At 62.1% G+C, this 17,247-nt stretch overlaps 2 protein-coding genes across 3 annotated transcripts; one reads left to right on the forward strand and one right to left on the reverse strand.

Annotated features, from left to right (window-relative positions):
- The first annotated feature begins 388 nt into the window (after positions 1 to 388).
- Positions 389 to 6,752, forward strand: LOC125644591 (gap junction gamma-1 protein). Of its 2 annotated transcripts, none has more exons than XM_075117664.1 (3): positions 389 to 480; positions 3,860 to 5,031; positions 5,184 to 6,752. In XM_075117664.1, the coding sequence occupies exons 2-3, from the start codon at positions 3,885 to 3,887 to the stop codon at positions 5,189 to 5,191; spliced, it is 1,155 nt and encodes a 384-aa protein (XP_074973765.1). In that variant the 5' UTR covers positions 389 to 480; positions 3,860 to 3,884; the 3' UTR covers positions 5,192 to 6,752. The 2 variants fall into 2 exon arrangements, with proteins under 2 accessions (XP_074973765.1, XP_048724714.1); XM_048868757.2 differs by lacking the exon at positions 389 to 480 and adding an exon at positions 1,005 to 1,519.
- A 2,107-nt stretch (positions 6,753 to 8,859) lies between these two features.
- Positions 8,860 to 12,998, reverse strand: INHA (inhibin subunit alpha). The gene is made up of 2 exons (XM_048868777.2): positions 11,796 to 12,998; positions 8,860 to 9,723 (listed from the first exon to the last, which is right to left on the reverse strand). Exons 1-2 carry the CDS (start codon positions 12,040 to 12,042, stop codon positions 8,960 to 8,962), a joined length of 1,011 nt encoding a protein of 336 aa, XP_048724734.1. The 5' UTR covers positions 12,043 to 12,998; the 3' UTR covers positions 8,860 to 8,959.
- Between the last annotated feature and the right edge of the window lie 4,249 nt (positions 12,999 to 17,247).

Raw genomic sequence — 17,247 nt, forward strand, 5'->3', positions numbered from 1 at the left:
GATGGGGGGCACTGAGGGGGTATCCCGGTGGTTGATGGGGGGGTGTTCCAGTGGTAGATTGGGGGCAGGGAAAGGGGGTATCCCAGGGGCAGGGAGAGGGGGTGTCCCGGTGGTTAATTAGGGGACAGGGAGAGGGGGTGACCTGGTGGTTTATTAGGGGGCAGGGAGGGGGGTGGCCCAGTGGTTGATGGGGGGGTGTTCCAGCGGTTGATTCGGGGCAGGGAAAGGGGGTATCCCGGGGGCAGGGAGAGGGGGTGTCCCGGTGGTTAATTAGGGGACAGGGAGAGGGGCGGCAGCTGGTGGCTCTGGGCTGGTTCCCGGAAAATTGCAACATGTGAAGCAATCTGGCCCGCGGCCGGGGCAGGGGGCCGCGCCGGGGGCTGGGGGCGGGCGTGGGGCGGGGCCGGCCGGGCCACGCTTTGTTCGGCGGCCGGGAGCCAGGCGCTGCGCTTTGTCCCGCCGGGAGCGTGTCCGGCTCTGGTGAGCGGGGCCGGGCCGGGCCGGAGCGGAGCGGAGCGGGGCTGGGGGGTCCCGGAGGGGCCGGGCCGGGGGGAGCGGAGCGGGGAGGGGCCGGGCCAGGGCTGGGGGGTCCCGGAGGGGCCGGGCCGGGCCGGGGGGAGCGGAGCGGGGCTGGGGGGTCCCGGAGGGGCCGGGCCGGGGGGAGCGGAGCGGGGAGGGGCCGGGCCGGGGCTGGGGGGTCTCGGAGGGGCCGGGCCGGGGGGGAGCGGAGCCGGGGGTCCCGGGTCTCGCTCTCGCGTTGGAGTTGACTCGGGGGAGCCGCGGGTTCCGGGGCAGCCTGAGCCCCCCGCCCCCCCCACCGGGCTGCTGCACGGGGGGGCCTGGGGTGGGGCTCGGCCGGGGGGGCAGTGGGAGGGTTCGGGGGCTGGCAGAGGCTCGGGGAGCCCCGGAGCCGGGGGGGGGTCAGGAGCCAGGCACGGGGCGGGGGTGGACGCGGGGGTCAGGAGCCGAGTGGGGGGGTCTCAGGTTTGTGCCGAGCCGAGCCGGACCCTGTTCCCTGACACCGGCGGGGCTGTTGGCGGGAGCGGCCCGGCCCTGGGCTGCAGGGAAAAGGGGCTTTGTGTGAAGCTGGAAACTCTGGGCGGGGGTGCCCCGCCCCCCGTTACCCCCCAGAGAGCTTCCACGCTGCCCGCCCCCGCCCCACGGGCCCCATAGAGCTTCCACGCTGCCCGTCCTGGCGTTCGCCCTCCAGCCGGGGCCGCTGGGCGGTTTTAAAATGTCCAGTATCGGCGCGGCGCGGCGCTAACTCGTGTTCCGGGCCCGGCTGCAGCGTCGGCACCGCGCAGGGCTGGGCTGGCGCCCTAGCGCGTCTACACAGGACAGTTACCGGGCACAAGCCAAGGTGCGGGTTTAAACCGCTGGTGCGGTGCTGGTGCGCCTCCCCTGGGCACGCCGCTCTGACGCTGGACTGGGGGAGCAGAGTGCTGGCAAGGGCGCCCCAACAAGGCTCCTGCGGCTGGAGGAGTTGTCATGTGGACACGCCCAGAAATACCTCGGCGAGGTGAGCGGGCGCTGAAGGGGCTGCACAGAGATTACCATTACACTGTGTGCTGCGGAAGAGCCGTGCCCCGACCCTGCCCCTGGGCTGCACCCGGGCTGCACCCGGCCTCTCTCTTGTGGCTGCCTTGCCACACCTCAGGCTTTGCACCAGGCTGCAGCCAGCCCCCCTGAGTATAGCCAGGGGAGAAGGGGTGTCTCCTCCGTCCCCTACAAAGCCTCCCCTTCTTGGGTCTCCCCACAAGCAGCTCCAGGGCCTCCCTCTGCTCAGAGTGTCCCCCTATCCTCTCTGACCCCTACTGCAAAGGACCTTTGGGGCCAGCTGCCCCTCGTGGACCCCCTGCAATTTCTTGGCCACCTATCCACTCCCTCCTGCAGCTGGGCTCTGCTCCCCACTGACCGGCCTCTCTGCCAACTCTTTCCTCTGTGAATCTTCCCCATTGCTGCGTGTGGGACTGTGGGGTGTCCGGGCCTGGTGGGTCTGACGCTGGGAGTGGGCACTGGCTGGTCTGAGTTCTTGCCCTACTGCCACGTGGTGGTGCTGGGACAGGCCGCGGTGTCTCCACGGCCAGAGCAGGGTTCCTCCCCCCAGGTGTTCATTGTGTGTGAGCACCAGACCGGGGCGGTGCTCCCTTCGCAAAGCACCTGCCCACGTTCCAGGATGTGGCACTGGTGCCAGACCCGCGTGAGTCCATGTGACAAGGACAAACGGGAGCAGTGCTTGGGATGGGCTGCTCTGCAGGGAATTGCGCTGGAGGGATGCTGGCTGGCTGCCTGTCCCAGCTGGTGCCGGCTGCCTCTTCATTTCATCTCAGTGCCGTTTCCCAGCTCTCTCCTGCCTCCCACCTCCCCAGTGCTTCGGGTGCACGTCCCCTCTGCCCCAGCCTTCTCTCTCCTGCTCCTTTGCCGGAGTCACAGAGATTAAGGCCTGAAGAGACCATTACATCATCTTGTCTGACTTCCCGTGTGGAGCCCAGGCCAGAAACCTTCCCCCAGTGACCCCTGGATGGAGCCCCCTGAACTGGGCTTGACTAACGCACCTTCCAGAGAGGCCTCCAGGCTGGGGTGGAGAATCTGCCACCTCCCTGGCCCATTCCCATGGTTAATGAGCCTCACTGTTAGTTTGTGCCTAATTTCTCATTGGGATTTGTCTGGCTTCAGCTGGCAGCCATTGGTTCTTGTCCCGCCTTTCTCCACTGGATTAGGGAGCCCTGTAGTGCCCTGGAATGTGTCCCCCTCAAGGTATTTGTAGACTGCAATCCAGTCATTTCTCTGTCTTTGTTCTGATAAAATAAACAGGCTGAGCTCCGTGCGTCCCGCACTGAGAGCCATTTTCTCCAGTCCTCAGATCAGTTTTGTGACTGACTTTTCTGCGCTCTCCCCCAGCAGGGTGCAGGAGCAGTGAATTGGGTGGCTGTATGCTATGCTGGGAGGCGTCTCACACTGCCCTCTGGATGGGGGTCTCTGTTCCCACAGTCCATGGCAGGTGCTTTCTGGGAGCAAGGTCTCTGGCTGGGTCAGGTTGGAGCAGGGAATGTCACCGGATTGGCTCTGGATTGATTCTGGAGTGGCGCTGTGTTTGAAGTAGGCCCAGGTTGCTGTTGACCTAACCCCTGGTGGGGGTAGGGGCAGGGGCTGGACTGTCCTGTCTTGTCTTGTGGGTGCGTTTGTGCCCTGTGGGGAGTTTGGCTTCCAGTAGCCAACAGCATGTCTGGGGGAGGGAGCATGTGTGTGCACCTATCTACCTGCCCCTGAGGAGCCTGGTTTAGCACGCGCTCCTGGCAGACCTCCGGCAAGCGGGATGTCTGATCCCTGTGGGCCTCCGCATGGAGGGTGAATGCGGGTAGCAGGGGTACAAGGGGGAAGAGGCTTGTAGCCTGTGTTTGGGGGGGTGAGATGCACTGGGTGGTGGTGGGGTGAATGTCCAGTGGGGGAGACAGCCATCGCATGGCGGACGTGCTGGGGGGAGGACACTGGAGGCGTCATACTGAATAGGCATGTGGGGAAGGGAGATGCACCCAGTGTTTGAGCCGTTGGCTCCTGCCCCATGTGTGAGGTGCCTGGAACCCTTCTGGTGGACGAGCGAGCAGGGACAGGGGCTGCAGTCAGTGGGGGAGGGACACGGTATCGGGGGCTACTGCAGTGACCTGCCGAGGAACAGGCCCCTCTCCCTTCTGTGCTATACCCATGATGCTGTGCTCTGGCTGGAGCCCTGCTGCCCTGGGGGGCGTCCCCTCTTGGCGGTGAGTGCTGTGGGGTCTGGGGGTGCGGGGGCTCAGCTGGGGCTAGTGGGCTGCGTTCACTCTGAGGTTTATCAGCTGTCTCCTCCCCTTGCCTCCTGTAGGGTCTGAGCCATCGTCTGGGTCAGGATGAGCTGGAGTTTCCTGACCCGGCTCCTGGAGGAGATCAACAACCACTCAACCTTTGTGGGCAAGGTCTGGCTCACTGTCCTCATCATCTTCCGCATCGTGCTGACCGCTGTGGGCGGCGAGTCCATCTACTACGACGAGCAGAGCAAGTTTGTGTGTAACACGCAGCAGCCGGGCTGCGAGAACGTCTGCTACGATGCCTTCGCGCCCCTCTCCCATGTCCGCTTCTGGATCTTCCAGATCATCATGGTGGCCACGCCCTCCGTCATGTACCTGGGTTTCGCCATGCACCGCCTCGCCCGCGGGCCAGAGGGCCGCCAGCGGGGGGGCGGGCACATGCCCATGGTGCGGCGGGGCGCCGGGCGGGACTACGAGGAGGCAGAGGAGGATAACGAGGAGGATCCCATGATCTTCGAGGAGATAGAGGTGGAGAAGGAGAAGGGCGGGGAGCGGGGTGAGAAACACGATGGGCGCCGGCAGATCCGCCAGGATGGGCTGATGAAGGCCTACGTGCTGCAGCTGTTGTGTCGCTCGGTGCTGGAGGTGGCCTTCCTCTTTGGGCAGTACATGCTGTACCACTTGGAGGTGAGCCCCTCCTACGTGTGCACCCGCAGCCCCTGCCCGCACACCGTCGACTGCTTCGTCTCCCGGCCTACCGAGAAGACCATCTTCCTGCTCATCATGTACGCGGTCAGCGGGCTCTGCCTCTTCCTCAACCTCCTCGAGCTCTGTCACCTGGGGGTTGGCCGCATCCGGGACTTGCTGCGTCAGGGCAGTGACAGCCCGAGCCCCCATGACAGCCACCCGGGGCCGCCCTATGCCAAGAAGGCCCCCAGCGCGCCTCCCACCTACCACTCACTGAAGAAAGAATCCCCCAAGGGCCAGCTGGCCAACGGGAAGCTGGACTACAGTGAGAACCTGGCCAGCTCTGCAGCCGAGTGCTCCCGTGAGCACGAGCTGGCCCGGCTGCGCAAGCACCTCTGCATGGCCCAGGAGCACCTGGAGATGGCCTTCCAGCTGAACCGCCCTCTGGAGACAGCCAGCCCCTCGCGCAGCAGCAGCCCTGAGGCCAACGGTCTCGCTGCTGAGCAGAACCGCCTCAACTTGGCCCACGAAAAGGAGGGGTCTGCTTGTGAGAGAACCACAGGTGAGGAAGGTCTGGGCCTTGCCTGGGCCGTGCTCCCAGCTGTCTCCCAGGCGCTAGCCTGCCCACATCTGTGTCCCCAACCGCGGGGCTCTCTCTGACTCCTCTGGGGGTGCTGCAGCAGGACCCTAATGTGCGTGTTCTCCTCTCCACAGGATTGTGAGCAGCTAGGCTCCTCGGGGCGGCTGCAGAGATGGCGACAGGGACTGGCAATGTGCTCCAGAGGAGACCACTGGAACCTGGACAACCTGTGCTGGGGAAACGGGGTGGGGGATGGACAGGGTTGGGGGCTGAGCTTCCAAGGAGGGAGGAGGCCTGGGCTGGGAAGCCCTCTGCCTCCTGTGGGGCTCCAGCAGGGCAGGCTGGCATGGGGAGGAACATTCCTTCACTCTTCTCACTTTTTTTTAGAAAAGGGAATCTTTTATTTTTGTACTTTTTATAAAACTTCTCAGTGCACAGCCCCAGCCCCCGCCCCAAACACCTGCGGCCCTCCTCCCCTCTGGGACCTTCAGCCAGCCCCTTCCCAGCCCTGGGACACTCTCCTCCTCCTTCTCCTCTCCCCCCCTCCCTCCCGCCCCCGCCCCCAGCAATGAGGGTCGCTGCACTGGCATGGGGAAAGGTTTGCAGTCGCATGGAGGTGGTTGATGCTCAGTTGCTTTCCCACAGTGGCAGGGAGCTGTCTGAGTGGGAATCCCAGGGGATCCAGCAGGGCTGGGCCGACGTGCACTATTCGCTTGGGGTCCCTCCTCCCAGCTGGGTCTGACGTCTTCACCTCGATCTTGTGGCTGCGCTGGGCCTGGGGGAGCCGAGCCAGTGGAGATGCCTACCCAGAGTTGCGGGCAGAATGGGTCGCACTGAGCTCTCAGTATGGGGCATCCATTCCTGGGGAGGGGAGGGGAGCTGGTTCCCAGCTGAGCTGCCAGGGGCAATGGCAAGTCTCTGCGCGGGAGAGCCTTGGCCACCCTGGGTTTTTGTCAGGGGACCTGCAGGGTTCTTCTGTTCCAGACAGGCCCCTGGGTGTCCCCTCCACCTCATGCTCATGCTCTCTGTATTGGCTGGTGTAGGGAGTTGTGGATTAGCCAGAGGCTGAGCAGGTCTCTGGGGGGGGTGAATAGGGCACTATGAGGTGGGGGTTTACAGGCTACCCAGTGGGAGGGAGGGCAGAGGCCGCGCTGAGGGGGCAGCTGTGCTGCAAACTTGGCCCCAAGGGCCAAAGACCCGCATTGATTGTAACGCAGGTTGTGGTGGCAGCGGCACAAGGCCCCCCCACGCCGCACACGTAGGTACGAACTGCCAGGCTGGGGTTTCTGCCCAGGGCCTGGTGTCTGCAGTGCTTGGGGCAGAGGGGCTGGCATCTCTGGCTCCCTGCCAGTGGGGCCGGTGTGGAAGGGGCCCTGGCCCAGCCTGTCTCCTTCACTTCCCCTGCCAGCAGCTTTGCATCTGGCTGGCTGGTGCTTGGGCCAAAGCTGATTTGGTTACATTCCAAGACTCCGGCATCCTGGAGGCATCTGCTTTCCTGTCTGGGGCGTGGCGCGGCTAATGCGGGTTCCTGTGCCGTGGCAGGGGGCCTGCGTGCCTTCGGACAGTCCAGAACCAGCTGGGAAATGCTGGGTGTGTCTGATCATCTCAGCCTGGGTCACGTGATTATTTTGTGTCTTTGCTTTTTACTCAAATGATTATGAAGTTTTTATATTTTAGTAAAACCTGGAGATGTTTTGTACAGAGCCCTGCAGCTGGTTCTTCAGTGGGGAGCGCTGGGGGGAGCTGCATAGAAAAGCAGAGTACCGCCCCGGATCTCTCACTCCCGGCATGGCTTCCCCTCCTCCTCCTGACCCAGGCACTGTCTGTGTGCACAGGGAGACCACTGAGCTGTGGTTTGCCAGATTAGAAAATATGGAGCATTGACACATGGGGCGCTCCTCCAGCTCGCTGGTGTTCATCACAGAGACCTACTGACCAGGGCCATATCTGGGTTGGGGACAGAGCAGAGTGAATCCTGGTCCGCCCTGCGGCTGGATGGGAACCTGGGCCATGTGGAGGAGAAAGGCCCTGTTGCCCCCCCCAGCTCCCGAGGCAGCCAGTCCCCTGTCCCGGGGCTCTATTGGCGTGAGTGCTATAGCTCCAGAGCTGAGCTGAGAGTCTCTGGTCTCCACACAGAGTGTCTCCTATTTCAGCCAGCTCTGGTGACCCCTCGTCCTCCAGCTCTGGTGACCCCTCGTCCCCTGCAAGCGCTGCGTGCCAGACTGGGCCTAATGTTCAGCCCTTGGGTGTGTCTGGCTGCTTGGCCGCCTCGTGCCATCATGTCAGGCGGCGATCGGCAGGTGAGAGACCTCTCCCATGCAATCGGCGGAGGTGCAGTGAGTTGGGAACCAGGAGATAGAAGTTCTGGTTTCATCTTTCCTGTGCTCCTCACAGCTCCCTCCTGTGTGAGGCCTTGCACCCCCGCCGGAGCAGGGAGCCCAGTATTGGTAAAATAGGGGCACAAGGTCACTTCTGGCCTAATTCTGACTAGAACATGGCTCTCGATTATGGCAAACGCATCTCCATTGCTTGGCTCATCTAGCCTGAAGGACAGTGTGGCCAGATCGCTCTGTCTGACCACTGCAGCCGTGACCCCTGCTAAGCCCTCCCAGGTCCAGAGAACCTGGTCCCTCATCACTGGTCTCCTACTGCGAGCTGGCAAATAGCTGTAACCTGCTGGCAAAGTGCGCACGCTGGGCTGGTCGCCAGGTACTCCCGTGTGCCAAGCTGGCCCTGGTCTGTGCTGGTGCTCTGATGGTGGAGTTCAAATCCTGCCAGTTACACCCTGGGGGGAATTGTAGGGTTGCATGTGATCAGAATTTGCATTTCCACTCCCTTGAAACAAGGATTTATTTAATTTACCCTGTGAGAAAACCACCTTTATAGCAGCCTGCCCCCCAGGCCCTTCGCTTCCTGGTGCAGGTGGAGGCTGCATGTCCCAGCCCCTGCACTCTGCCCCCTGTCCCAGCCTGGTCAGGCCAGGTAGCAGGCAGCTGTCCCCTCTGAGCCAGGGCTAGCGCTTGCTCCTGCTTTCCCATGGGTTGCAGGGGGAGATTATTCCCTTGTTATTTCCAAGTTTGTCAGCCAGTCCGGCAGCTGAAGCAATCCCACACGCTGAGGGGGACCAGTACTGCCCTGGGGCGGGGCCGGGTGAGGTGAGCAGCCTGGGGCCTATCTGAGGAGTGGCCCGGCAGGGCAGAGGCTCTGCTACGGCTCAGTTCCCTTAGCCCCAGTCTTGTGATTTCCTGAGGGGTAAACTCCCTTCCTGCTACACATGGCTGGGCACCACCCCACGGCTGCCATCAGGCTGAGCAATATCCTGCTAGTCCCGGTGCTCAGCGCCTGCCTCCCTCCCTCCCTCCCCCGGCTCTGGCTGGGGCATTCAGAGCCTTGGCCAGTCCTCCCTGCTCAGGCCTCAGCTGCGGGGCGGGGCGGGGGATTGGGGTAATGAAGGTTCCTCTGCCAAGGCACCAAGGGAGCAGCCGGGGGGGGGGGGGTGGTCTCAGTTGTGCAGCTGCAGGGACTGACCCCGGAGCAGGTTTGGCGAGTTGAACCGCATGCTTCCCTTTGCCCCAGCTGGGACCTGGCTGGCTCCTTGACTCCAGGGGCTGTAGGGAAGCTGCAGCCTGAACTCTGGCTCACAAACCCCTTGTCTGCTCTGGGATGGGCAGATCCTTTGGGCAGGGGGTTGTGAGCCCACTGGGTTCGCTGAATGCAATGACCCCCCCCACTTCTGGAGCTGGGATCAATGACCTGGCTCTGTCATGCTGGGTCATCCCAATGCCGCATGGCAGGAAAACAGCCCCTGTCTCAGGGAGCCAGGCGTGGGGCTGGGGAGGCGGGGAGCTCCCGGGAGAATCGGGCCGGCTGCGGCAGAGCCCAGCGCAGGGCTGCCGTGGCGCCCAGTGCCCTAGATGCAGGCGCAGTCCTGGGTGAGGATGTTGGGCACGGTCTCGTACTTGAAGGAGTAGCCGCCGTCGGAGGTGGTGCGGACGCGCAGGGAGCGCATGGTGCTGGGCAGCGCCGCACAGCAAAGCCGGAAGCCCAGCGCGTGGCTCAGGGTGTGGGCGTCGGAGCAGCTGCCGTGGCAGTAGTGGAAGACGAAGCTGCTGGGGTGCACGATCCACTTGTCCCAGCCCAGCTCCTCGAAGGAGATGTTGAGGGCGGCCCGGTGGCAGTCAGCGTGGGCTGCGGCGTCCTCCGACGGGCGCTGCAGCAGGTTGAGGGCAGCCGGGGACCAGGGCACGGAGGCGCGGCGGGCTCTGTCCGGCCCCTTGGGCTTGGTGGTGGCCATGAGGAAGGGCATCTTGTCTGCGGCGGCCGTGCAGGGGCAGCCCGGGCAGCGCACGAGCAGCACAAAGAGCTGCCGGGAGACGTAACGCAGGAAGGGCGCCGCGAAGTGAAAGACCGTCCACTGCTCGGCGGCCTGCACCACGGTGGCTGCCACGGTGACCCGGCCCTGCCCCGACAGGACCAGCACGTCGGCCCCCCCCGCTGAGCGGTTGCCCGCAGCTGACGAGCTGGGGGGCACGACGACGACGGGGCCTGTGTGGAACCAGAGCTGGGTGGACGTCACCACGCGGCTCAGGGTGTGAGCCGAAGGCTGGAAGAGGTAGGTGAAAACACTCTCGTCCTCTGGGAGCTCGTCCGGCTGGGGCGGCTCACACGGCACATCTGCAAACGGGCGGCAAGGGTCAGCAGAGCAGCCGGGAGTCCCGGGGCCTGGGCCTGGGCCTGCCCAGCGTGCCCCCCTACAGGAGGTGCCTTCAGGGAGTGGGGGGAACGTGGGAACCAGGAGCCAGGGCTCTTGGCTACACCAAGCCAGGCTTTGGAACAGCAGGTCAGGAATTTGGGTCTGCAGCATTAACCCTTGAGTTCAGGAGGGCCTCGGTGGGACCGCTGGGGGTCAGGATGGAGGGGCACCAGCAGAGATGCGTGAGGGGAGCCCAGCCAGGGCTGGGATAGCAGGGAGCTGTGGGTTGGGACTGAGGGGTACTGGCAGAATGGGGGGAACCTGGGCTGGGCTGGCAGGGGCCTGCGGGGCATCAGCAGAGGTGTGTGTGTGTGTGTGTGTTGGGGGGGGGGCAGGGAGCTTTGCTACCTGGCCCATTGGGCCTCTGGCAGCTCCAGGCACCAATCTCAGTTACACCTGGCGCCAAGCGTCTCACATTTCCCCAGAGCTGGATGCCCTGTCCCAGGGGAGGTGCCTGGCAGGACAAGAAGGGCCTGACTCTTCGTGTCAGACAGGAGCAACTGCATGGCTCGGTGTGACTCGGGATCTCATAGGGGCAGGAGCCAGACACCTTTGCGGTGCCCCCTCTGCAGTGTGGCCTGGGGCAGGGCTCGCTCGGGCCTGGGGTCACACCCACTCGGCCCAGGGCTGAAGGGGGACAAGGCACCAGCCGCTTACAGGCACAGCCTTTTTTCCAAAAGCAGCTCTGAGCTATCGGGCTGTGCGCTCCAGGACACCGGCCCCAGGGTGGAGGGGAGACTTTCCTGGAGACTCCGGCCCCACCACTGCACCGGCCTTGCCCCCCACCCGTATCCGTACCTGCTGGAACACGTGCCTAGAGAACCAGCAGCCGGACGTGCAGGCCACAGGGCTAACAGCAGCAAACCCGCCCCCGGGAGCCCGCCTGGCTGAGTCACTTCCCCCTGCTCCCCAGGCCCAGTGCTGATCCAGCCCCTACATCCCCCCCCCCCACCACCACTCCTTCGATCCAGCCCTCAGCTGTCCCAGCCCTGATCCACTCACCCCTCCAGGTCCTTTTAGCTCCTCTGCTGCCCCCCACTTCCCAGACCACTTCCAGCCCAGTCAGGCCCCCACAAGTCCTCCCCCAGCCAGCTCCCTGCCTTTGTTCCCCCCAGCTCCACTCCACCCCCCCTTACTTCCCCCATCTCTGATGTAGACCCTCCAAGCTCTGCTCCAACTCCTTCACCCACCCTCCCCAGCTCCGATCAAGCCCCACCAGGTCCAGCTTCCTGCCCCATGCAAAGCAGCTTCTCCATCTCTGGGGGCACCTAGCCTGCACCTCCATCCCTCAGCATTGTGCTTTTCCCCCACACCACCTCCACATGTGCTTGGGGGCTGCTCACTCTGGCCGGAGGGGCCCCCATCCCGGGCCCCGTCCGTGGAGCCTTGGGGGGGCCGGTGTGACTGTCCCATGGGCAGCGTGGTACCTACACCACGGCTTGGGCTGCCGTAAGTGGCTCTGGTTTGCTGGCAGGGAGGGGGACCCCCAGCTCTCTTGACCCTCATGGGGTCTTAACCCCTCCTCCCACAGGTAAAGGCTGGGGCAGATCCCCAGTAGCGCCCCCAACCCCTCCTGCGCTGTCAGATGCCCTGGGGAGAGAGGGGACCAGGGTTCAAATTCACCTGCAGTCACAACTTCATTTTGGGGTCTCAACTGCGCCCCTGCCAGCCAAGCCACAAACCAGCACAGCGGGGGATACTGAGGAGCCCAGGGCTCAACGAGCAAGGCCTGTGGGTCAGGATGGCTCTCCCCACTGCTCCTGCCCAGCCTGAGCGCCCCCTGCTCTCCCCACTGCCCCTGACCAGCCCGAGCCCCCTGCTCTCCCCACTGCCCCCCATTTGTGCCCAGCCCAAGCTCTCCCCACTGCCCCTGCCCAGCTCAAGCCCCCCCAGCTCTCCCCACTGCCCCAGTAGCATGAGCCCCCCACTCTCCCCACTGCCCCCAACTAGCCCAAGCTAGTTCCCCTCCCCAGCTCTCCCCCCATTCTCTCACCTGTGGTGGGGAAAAGTATCACCTGGGAGGTGTCCTCCAGCTCCTGGCCCCGCCGGTCTGGAGTCCCTGGGATGTGTCTCCTGTGCATCCCCCTGCTCTCCTGCTGGGCCCGGCTGCTGGGGCTGAGATACTCCAGGATCTGGGCCCGGAGCTTGGCCAGGACGAGCTGCCTGTCGAGCTCAGCACCCTGGCAGCCTGCAGCAGGGACAGGAGCCAGCAGGGCCAGCAACAGGTGCAGCAGCCACATGGCTCTGGCACGCGCAGGGGTCTCAGTCGTGAGCGTCTATCTGCACAGCCAGCGCCACTCGCTGGGCCCTCCTGGCTGGGCTCTGCCTGGGCACGGTGGCATTGAGACGTATCTGACACTGACGCAAACGTCTGCTAGCCATGAATATTATCTCTGGGTGATGGAAACAGCGAGACGTCTGGAATGCAAGGACTGCAAGGACAACGGAGGGCAGGGGGACGCAGCCCCGGGCAGGGGGAGGTCACGATGCCCTGCGTGCAGGGCACAAGGATGGTGCAGCCTGGGGTATGGAGCCCAGGCCGGGGGGTGGTTGGGGGGGAGTGAAGGTACCACCAGGGAGCTGCAAAGACAGCATCAAGCTGTCCACCCCGTCCTGTGCCAAGGACTGCTGAGCGACAGCCCAGACACTGTGCCTGTTTTTAGTGCTTCTGCTTGTAACAAGTCTGCCGGGTGTGCCCGCCTGTCACCAGCGCCTGGCTCTGCAGCCCGCCTGACACTCCTGCTGGGTGTGCCCGCCTGTCACCAGCGCCTGGCTCTGCAGCCTGCCTGACACTATTGCTCTTAGCACCCCTGGTTACACAGCGGGGCTGGGTGGCGCCTGACTGGTGTGCTGTCGTGTCTTTGCAGCGAGGGGAACTGGCCTGGTTCCGCTCAGCAGCTGTCACTGCTGGGGTTCCTGGACAAAGAGGGTTTGTTTCTTGGGTTTCCACTGGAGTTTAGCCAGGGGCAGGCAAGCAGAGCGGATGGCTGACAAGGCCATCACGTTGCTTGACTGGGCCCGTTTGCCTTTCTAAAATATGATTTAATTTTTGTTACAGTTTTTTTAATGGCTCATCCAGTTTGTGGGGTCGGGGGGACGACGACACACACTGGAAATGTTTTCTAGCTAGATCAGAGCTAGCTCAGGTGGTGCCATCAGACCTCCCGACTGCAGTGCAGACATACCCTTATGGGGTTGCCAACTTTTTACTTGCACAAAACCAAACACCTTTTGCCCCGCCCCCTCTCTGAGGCCCTGGCCCTTCTTCGAGGTCCTGCCCCTCTCACTCCATCCCCCCTCCCTCTGTTGCTTGCTCTCCCCACCCTCGCTCACTCACTCATTTTCATCAGGCTGGGGCAGGGGGTTGGGTGTGGGAGGGGATGAGGGCTCTGGCTTGGGGTGCAGGCTCTGAGGTGAGGCCAGGGATGAGGGGTTTGGGGTGCAGGAGGGGGCTCTGGGCTGGAGGGTGGAGCCGAGGGGTTCAGAGTATGGGAGGGGGCTCCAGGCTGAGGCAGGGGGTTGGGGTGTGGGAGGGGTACAGGCTCTGGGCTAGGGGTGCGAGTTCCAGGGTGGGGCCAGAAATGAGGGGTTCAGAGTGCAGGAGGGGGCTCCAGACTGGGGCAGGGGGTTGGGGTGCAGGGGTGGTGAGGGCTCTGGCTGGGGGTGCGGGCAGTGGTGTGGGGCCAGGGATGAGGGATTTAGGGTGCAGGAGGGGGCTCCGTGCTGGGATTGAGGGGTTCAGAGGGCAGGAGAGGGATCAGGGCTGGGGCAGGGGGTTGGGGCACAGGAGGGGTCGGGGTGCTCTGGGCGGTGCTTACCTCAGGCAGCTCCCAGAAGCAGCAGCGTGTCCCTTCTTCGGGTCCTACGCAGAGGCGTGGCCACACAGCCCTGTGCGCTGCCCCATCTGCAGACGCCACCCCTGCAGCTCCCATTGGCCGTGGTTCCCAGCCAATGGGAGCTGCGGAGCGGCGCTTGGGGCGGGGCAGCGTGTGGAGCCCCCTGGCTGCCCCTATGCCTCGGAGCCAGAGGGGAGACATACCACTGCTTGCCACGGCAGGCAGGGAGCCTGCCTTAGCCCACTGCGCTGCTGACCAGACTTTTAACGGCTGACCGGAGCCGCTAGCGTCCCTTTTCACCGGGCGTTCCGGTCGAACACCGGAGACCTGGCAACCGTAACCCTGTACCCTTTACAGTAAGCAATGACAGAGCCTGCCCCTGCCCCACCATCTCCTACTCACCCTTGTGTCACGGTGAAGGCCTTCCCTATCAGCCTCGGGGGCAGGGCCCTGCCTGGCTTCCTATGATCATAGAATCATAGAATATCAGGCTTGGAAGGGACCCCTGAAGGTCATCTAGTCCAACCCCCTGCTCGAAGCAGGACCAATTCCCAGTTAAATCATCCCAGCCAGTGCTTTGTCAAGCCTGACCTTAAAAACCTCTAAGGAAGGAGATTCTACCACCTCCCTAGGTAACGTATTCCAGTGTTTCACCACCCTCTTAGTGAAAAAGTTTTTCCTAATATCCAATCTAAACCTCCCCCACTGCAACTTGAGACCATTACTCCTCGTTCTGTCATCTGCTACCATTGAGAACAGTCTAGAACCATCCTCTCTGGAACCACCTCTCAGGTAGTTGAAAGCAGCTATCAAATCCCCCCTCATTCTTCTCTTCTGCAGGCTAAACAATCCCAGCTCCCTCAGCCTCTCCTCATAAGTCATGTGTTCTAGACCCCTAATCATTTTTGTTGCCCTTCGCTGGACTCTCTCCAATTTATCCACATCCTTCTTATAGTGTGGGGCCCAAAACTGGACAGAGTACTCCAGATGAGGCCTCACCAATGTCGAATAGAGGGGAACGATCACGTCCCTCGATCTGCTCGCTATGCCCCTACTTATACATCCCAAAATGCCATTGGCCTTCTTGGCAACAAGGGCACACTGCTGACTCATATCCAGCTTCTCGTCCACTGTAACCCCGAGGTCCTTTTCCGCAGAACTGCTGCCTAGCCATTCGGTCCCTAGTCTGTAGCGGTGCATTGGATTCTTCCGTCCTAAGTGCAGGACCCTGCACTTATCCTTATTGAACCTCATCAGATTTCTTTTGGCCCAACCCTCCAATTTCTCTAGGTCCTTCTGTATCCTATCCCTCCCCTCCAGCGTATCTACCACTCCTCCCAGTTTAGTATCATCTGCAAATTTGCTGAGAGTGCAATCCACACCATCCTCCAGATCATTTATGAAGATATTGAACAAAACCGGCCCCAGGACCGACCCCTGGGGCACTCCACTTGACACCGGCTGCCAACTAGACATGGAGCCATTGATCACTACCCGTTGAGCCCGACACTCTAGCCAGCTTTCTACTCACCTTATAGTGCATTCATCCAGCCCGTACTTCTTTAACTTGCTGATCAGAATACCGTGGGAGACCGTGTCAAAAGCTTTGCTAAAGTCAAGAAACAATACATCCACTGCTTTCCCTTCATCCACAGAACCAGTAATCTCATCATAGAAGACGATTAGATTAGTCAGGCATGACCTTCCCTTGGTGAATCCATGCTGACTGTTCCTGATCACTTTCCTCTCATGCAAGTGCTTCAGGATTGATTCTTTGAGGACCTGCTCCATGATTTTTCCAGGGACTGAGGTGAGGCTGACTGGCCTGTAGTTCCCTGGATCATCCTCCTTCCCTTTTTTAAAGATTGGCACTACATTAGCCTTTTTCCAGTCATCCGGGACTTCCCCCGTTCGCCACGAGTTTTCAAAGATAATGGCCAATGGCTCTGCAATCACAGCCGCCAATTCCTTCAGCACTCTCGGATGCAACTCGTCTGGCCCCATGGACTTGTGCACGTCCAGCTTTTCTAAATAGTCCCTAACCACCTCTATCTCCACAGAGGGCTGGCCATCTCTTCCCCATTTTGCGATGCCCAGCGCAGCAGTCTGGGAGCTGACCTTGTTAGTGAAAACAGAGGCAAAAAAAGCATTGAGTACATTAGCTTTTTCCACATCCTCTGTCACTAGGTTGCCTCCCTCATTCATTAAGGGGCCCACACTTTCCTTGGCTTTCTTCTTGTTGCCAACATACCTGAAGAAACCCTTCTTGTTACACTTGACATCTCTTGCTAGCTGCAGCTCCAGGTGCGATTTGGCCCTCCTGATATCATTCCTACATGCCCGAGCAATATTTTTATACTCTTCCCTGGTCATATGTCCAACCTTCCACTTCTTGTAAGCTTCTTTTTTATGTTTAAGATCCGCTAGGATTTCACCATTAAGCCAAGCTGGTTGCCTGCCATATTTACTATTCTTTCGACACATCGGGATGGTTTGTCCCTGTAACCTCAACAGGGATTCCTTGAAATACAGCCAGCTCTCCTGGACTCCTTTCCCCTTCAAGTTAGTCCCCCAGGGGATCCTGGCCATCCGTTCCCTGAGGGAGTCGAAGTCTGCTTTCCTGAAGTCCAGGGTCCGTATCCTGCTGCTTACCTTTCTTCCCTGCGTCAGGATCCTGAACTCAACCAACTCATGGTCACTGCCTCCCAGATTCCCATCCACTTTTGCTTCCCCCACTAATTCTACCCGGTTTATGAGCAGCAGGTCAAGAAAAGCGCCCCCCCCCAGTTGGCTCCTCTAGCACTGGACACTCTTCAATTTATCCACATCCTATGATAATTAATAGGTTCTCTGGCCAGGGGCTTGTTTTCCTGCTCCCAGGTGTAACCCTGGCTGGGGCGTGGCAGGAGTGGCCATCGCATCAGTGCAGCTGACAAATTATGGCCCGAGCCAGTGGCTGGATCAGAAGCCAGGCACATCCAGTAGCCATCGGGCACAGTTTGTTACTGCTGGCACAATGTACCAGGGTCCGGGGGGGCGTCTCCATCACTGGCCAGGATGGGACCAGGATTAGCAGGTTTCCCGAGCTGAGCTATAGGGCAAACGGGAATGAATTCAGGGACGGTCTGTGGCCTCTGCAGTGCCAGGGGCCAGCCCAGCCGAGCGCATCGTCCCGTTAGGCCTGGGAGGCTGGGACTGTCCGAGAGGCTCCAGGGAGCCAGGTCTGGCGCTGAGGAGCCGACGGGGCCCGGCATGGAAACAGCTGCGGAGGTAGCGCCAGCCCCTGGCCCAAGGAAATTCCAGCAGGAGCCCATGTGTGCAGCTGGGACGTGGCCAGGCGGGCGCCTGAGCGGGGTTGTTGTAGCCGAGCCCCTTCGGCACCAGTTCGGCTGCTGCCTCAGTGAGAGCCAGGAATGGCCAGGCCCAGCCTCCCTGACAGGAGGTTGGGCCGGGCTGGGCTTGCTGAGCTGGGGAGGAGGCCAAGAAACTAGGGCGGGCCTGGGGCCGCGGTGCTGTGCCAGGCTGGGCTGAGCTGGCTCTGGGGGGGCATGGTGCTGAGCCAGGCCGCGTGCTGGGACTGGGGCCGCGGTGCTGTGCCAGGCTGGGCTG

This window comes from Caretta caretta, chromosome 11 (genome assembly GCF_965140235.1).
Source record: "Caretta caretta isolate rCarCar2 chromosome 11, rCarCar1.hap1, whole genome shotgun sequence".
Lineage (NCBI taxonomy): Eukaryota > Metazoa > Chordata > Testudines > Cheloniidae > Caretta > Caretta caretta.

Bases quoted from the DNA above. Each gene is read 5' to 3' on its own strand.
- LOC125644591 (XM_075117664.1), top strand. From the start codon at position 3,885: ATGAGCTGGAGTTTCCTGACCCGGCTCCTGGAGGAGATCAACAACCAC.
- INHA (XM_048868777.2), bottom strand. From the start codon at position 12,042: ATGTGGCTGCTGCACCTGTTGCTGGCCCTGCTGGCTCCTGTCCCTGCT. The intron at 9,724-11,795 runs GTGAGAGAATGG...GCCCGTTTGCAG, and splicing joins GATACTTTTCCCCACCACAG to ATGTGCCGTGTGAGCCGCCC.